The 11,240-nt window shown below is 39.5% G+C and overlaps 2 protein-coding genes across 2 annotated transcripts; both read left to right on the top strand.

The window, feature by feature from the left end:
* The first annotated feature begins 6,913 nt into the window (after positions 1-6,913).
* On the top strand, positions 6,914-8,530 carry LOC115585561 (uncharacterized). The gene is made up of 6 exons (XM_030424016.1): positions 6,914-7,266; positions 7,339-7,401; positions 7,508-7,612; positions 7,710-7,751; positions 7,844-7,972; positions 8,063-8,530. The coding sequence occupies exons 1-6, from the start codon at positions 6,960-6,962 to the stop codon at positions 8,344-8,346; spliced, it is 930 nt and encodes a 309-aa protein (XP_030279876.1). The 5' UTR covers positions 6,914-6,959; the 3' UTR covers positions 8,347-8,530.
* Positions 8,531-9,371: 841 nt separating this feature from the next.
* LOC115585507 (complement C1q-like protein 2) lies at positions 9,372-11,022 on the top strand. The gene is made up of 6 exons (XM_030423927.1): positions 9,372-9,781; positions 9,862-9,924; positions 10,031-10,114; positions 10,201-10,242; positions 10,335-10,463; positions 10,553-11,022. Exons 1-6 carry the CDS (start codon positions 9,646-9,648, stop codon positions 10,834-10,836), a joined length of 738 nt encoding a protein of 245 aa, XP_030279787.1. The 5' UTR covers positions 9,372-9,645; the 3' UTR covers positions 10,837-11,022.
* Positions 11,023-11,240: the final 218 nt, after the last annotated feature.

Genomic DNA, 11,240 nt, shown 5'->3' with positions numbered 1-11,240 from the left:
GGCATGCAGTGTAGCCTCAGTGCCACGGTATGCAAAATATCCACCGGTGACAAATTATTAAACAAATCTATAGTGAGCTGAATTACACATGGACCTTTAGTGATATGATGCTGCATTAAATTCCCTCATCCTTAAGGGGGTCTGAGGGGCCGTCTGGGAAAATCTGGGTCAGGAAAATTCTTGTACTTTTCAGTCGGTAGAATATCATGACCTTGAGCAAAGTATTTTCTTCTACTTTTCTTGCTGAAAACAGGGGACTATCTGTGATTGTAAATAATATTCACAGCCGTTCTCCTCACTTTGTTTTCTTCAGCTAACAGTATATGTGAAACTGGGTCAAAATAATATTAGTTTGGTAATATAACCCGACAGCAGTAAAAAAAATAACTCTCAGACTGGGTCAAAACGACATTTTGGTCCTGGGTAGAGTTTACAGATCTGGGTCTTTGTTTGACACGCGGCTACTAAGTAGAAGCATTTAAAGGTGGCCAAGGTGTGTGTGGGTTGTGACGCCAAGTGTAAATGAGTCAGGGTGAGGATATGTGTAACATTCCTCATCTCTCTGTCAATCTTTCTTGCCTTGTTTCCTGTCGCCTCTCTTCTTTAAGCAGTTTAAAGGTCCAGTGTGTAGGATTTCGGAAGATTTAATAACAATAATTGATCATAATATCCACGATTTTGTTTTCATTAGTGTATAATAAATATCGTGTTTCGGTTGCCTTAGAATGAGCGCTTCACATCTGCAGAGGAGCAGGTCCTCTTCCCATCTTGCACCGTTGTTTCTACAGTAACCCAGAGAGGAGAAACCAAACACTGGAGCTAAGAAGATCTTTCTAGGTTTTTTTTTTCTTTAGTGATAAACCTAGGTTCTCCTTTACACTTGGAAGTGAAGGATGAGTGGAGGGGTATTTAGTTGGTTGCAGTCTGCAACCTCACCACTTGCAACCGTGATGCTACCAAATCCTGCACACTCGCCCTTAGACACTCCTGATCCGCAATAAGGACAAACTAGGTTTATGAGGAACCAGTTCCAAAAACAGATGGAATCATTCATCTAAAGCAGTTAAATGTATATAAACAATGTATTTCATAATAATAAATTACACCAAAAAAAAAACTGTTCAACAGATGAAACAACTGAAGAAGAATCAAGGGATGAAGGAGAGTGAGGAAATATGTGCCTTTGTAGTTCCAATAAACTGAAAGATATATTCATATAAATATCAATTTAAAAGAATAAAATTAAAAAATGGTTATTGGACTGTAGGTGGATATAAAACGTCACGCAGTCATCGATTGCTCACGGTGATGGCCACGATGATCCTCTTAAAATGCAGCTTTTGGAGGGAAAAACAACCGCAATCGACTGTACAGCATGCGTCTGGGTGGAGGTCGGAGCAGAGGCGGGGTGGGGATGGAGTGTGATGAGAGAGGGAGGAGGGAGGTGGTGTTACAGACACGCTTGTCTTTGATAGCTCAGGTGGTCATCACCCGAGGGGAAAACAGCGTTAATGGGCATTCTCAGCAGCAGACAAGCACAGGCTAGCGCTCCCTCTTCCCCGGCTGCCATAAACAGGGGGAAGTATGCATCATTAGATTAGGCTGAGGCTAACTACCTGCAGTCAGGCCCACTTCATACAGTAGCTAGCGTTGTCAACCTCTGGCCTCCCACCGCTCACCATGATTGGCTGGGTAGGGAGTGGGTCTCAGAGCACGGCAGTGTGACTGGTCAGCTTGTGGAGTGATATATAGTCTGCGCCACAAAAAGAGTTATTATTGTGGATTATGTTATGTGTCAGCGTTTCTATCATAAGCAATTATATTGACAATGGAGTATGACTGACAGGTGACCTCAATTACATTAGGAGACAATAGTGATGCCTGAGAGCGCAGTCTATAATGAAAAACTTATAGTTGAGTTTATTAAGATGTATGATTACCATGGATGGGTCTCAATGATCTGTCCCAGGAACTGGTAATGTAAAGACACAGGGCACAGATTAAAATACCTGTATGGTTAAACCTCAACAGGATAAACCAAAACGAAAAAAACAACAACTATACGACAGGAAAGTAAAGTCCAAAGCTTAACTGCAGTGGAAAGAAAGAGCAAGACACGAGAGAAGAAGAGTTGAGAAACATAGACAGAGACAGCGAGAGAGGAATTTGCCTGAGAGGAGAATGAGGGAAGGTATGTAAGGTTGCCTGTCACTTTGAGGCGCCTGAGAGCTCTGCCTCGGTGTCATCGCATCACGCTTCAGCACATAATGTACCACATCCCTAATAATTCCAGCTTTTTGATCAAACTACATGCACAGAAGAACATAACCAAGCCCATAAATACTGTATTTTTGCCTCCAGTCTGACCTGTGAGGAGTCCAGGAGGAAGAGATCCAGGTTAGAGTATGAGATTCAGCCCCGGGGGCAGATACAGGGGAAAGCGAGACTCATCCCTGTAGGAGTCGGCTGACCTGATGGAAAGCTCTTCTGCAGAGCTCCCTGGGTGGGAAGATTTACTGGAGCCCTAATGACAGGTCGACACTCTGACCAATGGGAGAGGAGCCCAAGGTGATGCGCTGCCTTGTTAACTGCAATTTTGACAGAATGTAATGCCTGACATGTTCGGCATGTGTGACTTTTGACACTACAAACCATGTTTTTAACTCTCTGGATGTACTGTATTTGCTCGTGCACAATTAGGGTTTGTAGGGCTGTATAGTATGAAATGTGTGAAGTAAAGGGTCAATTCCCAAAAATGATGAAAAACTTTTTCACTTTTTCACTTTTTCACTCATTTTCACACTCGTGATGATGGTTTTTGGTTTTATATTTTGAAGTTTTTAAACTTTTAAGCTATCCTATATATACACAGTATTTATTTAATCATAATGCAACATGTTTTGGTTACATGATAAAATTAAGCTATTAACCAGCAAACTCCACTGAGGGGGACTATGAGGTAAAAAGCCTGTAAGTGGACCCAAAATTGAGATTACTGATTTTCAAACAAAACATAAGCAGATACATGGACAAACCTTGATAGCGATATATGAGAAATCACTCTTTAAAGGAGACATTTTATGCTCATTTTCATGATTTTATTTTAGGTGTAACTTAAAGAGGTGTGAATGCTTTAGTGCTCAAAAAACACACTAGTTTTCTTTTGCTGTTCGGTGCTGCAGCACTATGTTCCCCTTCTGTCTAAACGCTCTGTTTTGGCTCCTGTCTCTTTAAGGCCCCTCCTCCTGAATACCCAGTCTCCTCTGATTGGTCAGCTCACACACGCCTGCCCCGGCATCACATTAACACCAACAGAGCGGCTGTGCTAAATCAGTTTCTACATGCCAAACAAGCTGCACTGAATAAATCATGCAAACGTGTGGTGACAGAGTGTGATGTCACAAAGTCACAGAATTAAAGACGGGACGACTTGCGTTTCAGGAGCAGTGTTTTCTGTGGGAGAGAAGAGCTTCTGTTGGTGCAGACTTTGGGCTTTTTAAAGGTGCACGTATCTGCATGTAGTTTTTGGGTAAAACATTTAATCAGAAGAAAAAGATCTTCATTCACTGATTTTTTTTTTATGCCTAAACAAACTAAATAAACAAACTCTCTTTGTTGTCATGACTGAATAAACTGAATAAACACGCTGATCTTAAAGGACAACACAATTTCATACTGTTTTACTTTGTTTATACTTGGCGGACCCAGCCACCTTTGTAGCTTCAAACTGTGTTCTGACTGAGGACCTTATTTCCCTCTTGTTTATTCAGACATGGAAAATGTAATATTTCAATTACAATATGTCATTACTTTCCTTAATATTGTAAATATTAATATTCTGAGTATCCTTTCACTTTCAAGATTTTTTACATTCAAAAGAACAAAAATGGAAAAAAGGAAGAAAAAAAATACATAACAGGTCTCCTTTAAGGGACGACATATATGTATGTATGTATGTATATATGCATGTACGACATATATGATCCATATCAGCAGGTCCATCACTTTGACTCTAAGCTGCGATAACTCAATCCCCCAAAACTATTGGGGGATTTTTCCTGAAACTATGTCTTCCTTGGAAACTTTCTGGAGAAAGGTAGGCACAAAAAAATATTGGCTGGTCATTGGACAAACCATCTGACTATCACCAACCAATCAGATCACCAACCATATGATGTAGTGGAGTGCGACCAGCGATGCCAGTTGATTAATCAAACTCTTGAGCAAAGAACATAATTTCAATGGAGAAAAGCATTCGGTGCATTGCCCTTCTTTCAATGAAATACAAAGACATCTTTGACATCAACATTGTTGTTTCGTCTCCATTCTGTTTTTAAAATGTTTATACGATTATATGGTAAGGTTATTTACGAATATATTATAAATATATGTGTGTATTGTTATACAAACCGGACAAAATTGTATTCAAAATATTGCACAAAAAAGTATAAAAATTACAAACAATTACAAAGTTTCTACTAGGTGTGCACACTTATCTTTAAACTGATATTTAAAAGATTTAATTAAATTATTGCTGCCAAAAACAACCCACCATAATTACATTTTTCCTGCCGTCTGCTCGATGATGTTACTGATAGTGAGAATGATGACGCATAACTGCATATCAGTAGATCATCTGGAATTGCAAATAATCGTGTTTATCTAACTGTAACACCAATCTATTGAGTTGTGATAAAAAAAATAATAAGAAAGGGCCTCCCCAATTTAAACTGTGAAATTTCACAATATTCAGCAAATGAATTTTGCAAGATGCAACAGGTACTGCGCTGCTTTCATGGCTGTCTGCATACCAATGTGACCGCAGTCTAACTATTACTCTCTTTATCTCTGCCCCCTCCGGCACCAGGGTAAGAAAACCCTGTGTTCTCTTTCCAAAAAAACCCTCTTCTTTAAATCCTCTGTTGGATATATGTACATTTGTTTGTGTTTACCCCTACAGCGAAGTCGTTTCATGACAAGTCTGTTGTTCATCAAAAAAAGCAGCGTGAACGCAGCATTCTGAGAGGTGGTTTTAAGAAAATCTAACTTGAATGATTAGATATGAAACCGCAGAGTTTATCTGCTGCACTAAAGACAACATTCTCCCTCAGTGTTTTGTTAGAAAGATTGATGCCTGTGTATTTAAATCCTGCTGAATGTGGCCGTGAGCTGCCTCACTCTGACTGACAGCTGCTCAATATTCTTATTCATAAACACAAGCAGCAATCAGCATAAATCATGTCATTCACTGCACTTTATACCCTTCAAGAAATATTTTTTTAACGACAGGTTGATTTGTTGTTATTTCTGCCTAATTGTCTAACTTGTCACTGATGCACACGCTTATGACTCACAAGCAGCACGCCCAGATAATGGTCTTGCAGCAGTGGGAAATTTCCCTAACCCTTCACGATGACTCGCAGGTAGCCTAGGGGAATGTAAGGATGCCCGTTTGCACTCAAGGCGTTTGAGATATTTACAGATCCATTCTGGAGAACTTTACCTGACATACAGTATGGCCATTTTTCTGGCTGACAAAGCCTTGGAGCACCAGTGGAAAGTCTCATCATGTTGAAACAGTGTCACTTCAAAGGTCTGACCGAGACAGAGCTCTGAGTCTTGTCAGGTCTGTTTTCCTGTCCGACGCGGAGTGGACAGTGACATGCTCAGGATGCTGTTTATGTGTGTCACAGAAAATAAGTCACAGCAAATGTTGAATGATTTCTAAACTTGATTTACCAAAATGTACAGTTTATAGTTGGCTCTGTCTGGCTAGGTTTTTAAAATGTCTGTCCGCATTCATACATACAGAAAAACATACATGTGTATGTTCATACACTGATAAAAACAGTATACATACACACATACATTAATAAATATATTGTATGGAAACAAGGATACATCAAAATATGTACATATTAATAAATAGACCTATACATAGGTATGTGCATACATGAATGAAAATATTCATAAATGGTCAATAGACTTACATTTCTATAGTGCTTTTCCAGTCTACTGACCACTTAAAGCGCTTTACAACACTTGTTTCATTCACTGGCTGCCATGCAATGTGCCAACCTGCTCATCAGAAGCAATTTTGGGGTTCAGTATCTTGCTCAAGGATACTTTGGCATGTAGCCTGGGGGAGCTGGGTTTTCGAGCTAGCAACCTTCTGATCGCTGGACAACATGGATAAAAAATAGAGACACACATAGATAAATAAAAAATATACAGTCGTAAATACATACATAAATACATGCATAAATACATGCATACGTAACAATATGCATATGTACATACATACAGTACATATATACATACATACATAAAAAACAATTTAATACATATGCGCATAGAATATACGGACAAACATACCTAAACCAAATACACATTCATACATATAAACATACATACATGAAAATATACATACATGCATATATAAATGAATAAAATATACATACTTACATACTGTACATACATAGAAATATGCATAAATACATTTTAATTATTGAATGAAACATACATAGATACGTAATGTTTGTGGGTGAACAGTTGTATTGAATTGCACTTGATTTTAAAGACGTGCACATTTGAAGGAGCACTTTAAGGTGTGTTGAAAAAAAACCCTGTAACTTTTACTCTGTAAAATAGCTAAACAAAGAAACAGTTTGCCAAAATCAAAACATTCAGATCAGCTGATGAAATGATGGCAGGACTCCAAGACACAACTCCATCACCCACTCATCGTCTGTGTGAGTCACTGTTGCTGCTCCAGCCCTCCCTCTGTCTCAGTCACGTGGGTTAATTCTCTAAGTTACAGGTGTGCATCCTCACAACTCTGGCAAATCACAATCTACCTGACACATCTGACCTTTGAGTTACCCATAAATGCCCGTTCGAGTACACAACTGTGCCACAGACAGCAAACAGAGCACCTAGGGTATCATTTCCAAACCAAGATGAAGTCTCCATTGGTCTTCTTGCTTGTGCTGATTCTCTGCTATCTTTGCAGAGCTCAGACACCCAATATTAACAATGATATCTCGGTTCAAGCCGTTGAGAGCGAGGAAGAGAGGGCTCAGACACTGAGGCCTACGACTGAAGCTGAGGGAGGTCAGCAAGCGCAGGAGCTTCAATCTGACATCTGGGCCGAGCTGAGGTATCTGAGAGACATGGTGGTGGAGCAGAAAGTGGAGCTCAGGCACCTGACGGCCAGAGTGACAGCTGCTGAGAGCCGGGTTGAGGAGCTCATGACGGAGAATACAGGTACACTTTCATAAAGGAATCACTTTATAACAAAATCGATGCAGCTTATATTACAAAAGGACTCTTTTCCAGCCATGGAGGCCAGGATGACCACTGCTGAGAGCCTGGTGGAGGAACTGCAGAGGGAGAATAATGGTAAACGCTATACCCAGCAATAAATTATTTTTGTTTATTTGCATTTAATCTTGTAAACCTTCACAGTACAATACCACAATTCTGTCCCATCTTTCTGTCATGTTAGCGCAAGCCACAGAGCTTACAGTCACTCAGCAGAGTCTCAGCTCTCTACAGCAAAGACAGACAATCAGTGAAAATCATGTTGAAGAGCTGGAGAAACAGCAGGAAGGTAAAGGTGTTTTTTGTTTGTTTTTTTTAAATGTTTTTTATGATTTGTGTGTTGAATTGTAGTCATAAAGTTATAAACGTATGCTTCTTGATTTCAGGGCAAAGAGCAGCAGTGCAGGAACTTCAAAATAACAACACAGGTAAATCATTTACGTGTTTTTTGCGAGTGTGTACAGGAAGCACAGAATGTAATTCAGATTTAATCGTGAGCTGTTCTTTAATTTTGCCACAGTGAAAAAAGTGGCTTTTTCTGCCTCCCTTCTGACGTCTGGTGAAGGCAACACAGAACACACAGATCCTCGTCATCTGATCTTCAGAAATGTCCTCACCAACACTGGAAACCACTACAACCCAAACACAGGTATAGTCTGATTAGGCTTATTTTATTTGAGAAACTTGTATTAATTCCAGCTTCATCAGTTGTGATTGTTCTTTTCTGTCTGTATTTTAGGTTACTTCAGTGCACCAGTGAGAGGAGTATATTATTTCAGATTTACTGGCCATGCAGCACACTCTGATGACATCATGGCACTATACCTTATCAAGAATGAAGATCCTGTAATACTTGCAGCTGATCGTCATACCACACCTGAAGACGATGAGGACAATGCATCCAATGGGGCGGTGTTGCAGTTAGAAGCAGAAGATGTTGTTTCAGTAACACTTGGTGGAAAAGTTTGGGATGACCATCACCACCGAACAACCTTTAGTGGCTTTCTGCTCTTTCCTTTGTAAGATGTTATAATTGCAGACATGAGAGCAACATGTAGGGCCCAGTATATGTCATTTCACACGTGAGTGCAAATGCATTTAGGGATTTTATGACAATACAAAAGTGCATCTTTATTTTAGTCTTGAATCATAAAACATGGTTTATGAAAATTAAAAACAACAAAATAAAAGTTTGTATTAAACCCTGGATATGAGTCTTCACTTGTTTCTCACATTTCCCATTTTAATAATGCCAAGACATCCAAAAAAAGGACAGTAATATAAACATTTTATAATTATAGTACAATATGGACAAAATGTAATAATGCTTTAAAAGAGCACGTTTCAGTAACAAACGTCCTGCTTGTGAAAATGCATCATCAGGAAGCATACAAGGGTTTACAGTGAAGTAACAAGTTTTAGAGCCGAAGCTGATTTTGCCTTAAAGTTAACCAATTACTTTTAAAATCAGTTTTAAATTCGTATTAGTGTTTTTTATGTCATAGAACAAAACTTGTAAATATCTTAAGACCTTATTTTAGGGATTTAACCAAAAACAATTAAAAAAACGTATAGACTTTAACACGAGGGAACCATATGTGCAAAAATGCTTTCCAGGTTTTAGGACTACAGACTACACCACTCCATTGCACTTATGTGAACTGCATAATTGACCGTAATAGGCTTCTAAAGTAGTTGTGATGTCACAAACTCATGGTAGTAGGTACATCTCTTTCATTTCAGATGTAATTTGAGCACAGACAAAAGTTCCTAAGTCATCCTGCACGGTGAATGTTAAACACTCAAGTTGGAGAAACCATAACAAAAAGCAAATTTTTGAGAGGAGGGGAACTTCAACCGAAAGAAATAAGGTTTATTTTAAGTTTTATGTACAAAACTACAGTAAGGGTGGATGCTACTGTAGAGCCTCCCTCTGTCTCAGTCACGTGGGTTATATCTCTAAGTTGCAGGTGTGCATCCTCACAACTCTGGCAAATCACCATCTACCTGACACAACTGACCTTTGAGTTCCCCATAAATGTTCGTTCGAGTACACAACTGTGCCACAGACAGCAAACAGAGCACCCAGGCTATCATTTCCAAACCAAGATGAAGTCTCCATTGGTCTTCTTGCTTGTGCTGATTCTCTGCTATCTTTGCAGAGCTCAGACACCCAATATTAACAATGATATCTCAGTTCAAGTCGTTGAGAGCGGGGAAGAGAGGGCTCAGACACTGAGGCCCACGACTGAAGCTGAGGGAGGTCAGCAAGTGCAGGAGCTTTAGTCCGACATCTGGGCCGAGCTGAGGTATCTGAGAGACATGGTGGTGGAGCAGAAAGTGGAGCTCAGGCACCTGACGGCCAGAGTGACAGCTGCTGAGAGCCGGGTGGAGGAGCAGAATGTGGAGCTCAGGCATCTGACAAGCCGGGTGGAGGAGCTCATGATGGAGAATACAGGTACAGTTTCATAAAGGACTCACTTTATCATTTTATAACAAAATTGATGCAGCTCATATTACAAAAGGACTCTTTTCCAGCCATAGAGGCCAGGATGACCACTGCTGAGAGCCTGGTGGAGGAACTGCAGAGGGAGAATAATGGTAAACATTGCACCCGACAATAAATTATTTTTGTTTATTTGCATTTAATCTTGTAAACCTTCACAACACAATCCCACAATTCTGTCACATCTTTCTGTCATGTTAGCGCAAGCCACAGAGCTTGCAGTTACTCAGCAAAGATTGACAATCAGTGAAAATCAGGTTGAAGAGCTGGAGAAACGGCAGGAAGGTAAAGGTGTTTTTCAAAATGTTTTTTTATGATTTGTGTGTTGAATTGCAGTCATAAAGTTATGAATGTATGCCTCCTGATTTCAGGGCAAAGAGCGGCAGTGCAGGAACTTCAAAATAACAACACAGGTAAATCATTTACGTGTTTTTTGCGAGTGTGTACAGGATGCACAGAATGTAATTCAGATTTAATAGTGAGCTGTTCTTTAATTTTGCCACAGTAAAAAAGGTGGCTTTTTCTGCCTCCATTCTGACGTCTGGTGAAGGCAACACAGAACACACAGATCCTCGTCATCTGATCTTCAGAAATGTCATCACCAACATTGGAAACCACTACAACCCAAACACAGGTATAGTCTGATTAGGTTAATTTCATTTGGGAAATTGTATTAATTTCAATTCTATCAGTTGTGATTATTCTTTTCTGTATATGTTTTAGGTTACTTCAGTGCACCAGTGAGAGGAGTGTATTATTTCAGATTTACTGGCCATGTAGCACACTCTGAAAGCAGCATGAGACTGGATCTTATCAAGAATGGAAATCTTGTAGTAAGAGCCGCTGATCGTCATACCACATCTGAAGACGCTGAGGACAATGCATCCAATGGGGCGGTGTTGCAGTTAGAAGCAGGAGATGTTGTCTCAGTACAACTTGGTGGATATGTTTGGGATGACCAGTACCACCGAACAACCTTTAGTGGCTTTCAGCTCTTTCCTTTATAAGATGTTATAATTGCAGACACAAGAGCAACATGTAGGGCCCAGTTTGTGTCATTTCACAGATGAGTGCAAATGTAATTAGGGGTTTTTATAACAACACAAAACCATAAAAAAAACCATTATGTTGAACCATAAAACATGGTTTATGAAAATGAAAAACAAACAAAATAAAACTTTATATTCAACCCTGCATATGAGTCTTCACTTGTTTCTCACATTTCCCATTTTAATAATGCCAAGACATCCAAAAAACAGACAATTATACAAACATTTTATAATTATAGCACAATACTGACAAAACCTAATAATGCTTTAAATGAGCATGTCTCAGTAACAAACGTCCTGCTTGTGAAAATGCATCATCAGGAAGCATTCAAGAGTTTACAGTGAAGTAACAAGTGTTAGAG

Source organism: Sparus aurata, chromosome 7 (genome assembly GCF_900880675.1).
Source record: "Sparus aurata chromosome 7, fSpaAur1.1, whole genome shotgun sequence".
Classification (NCBI taxonomy): Eukaryota; Metazoa; Chordata; class Actinopteri; order Spariformes; family Sparidae; genus Sparus; species Sparus aurata.
The sequence above is the reverse complement of the archived record's forward strand: the minus strand, read 5'-3'. Positions and strand labels throughout refer to the sequence as shown.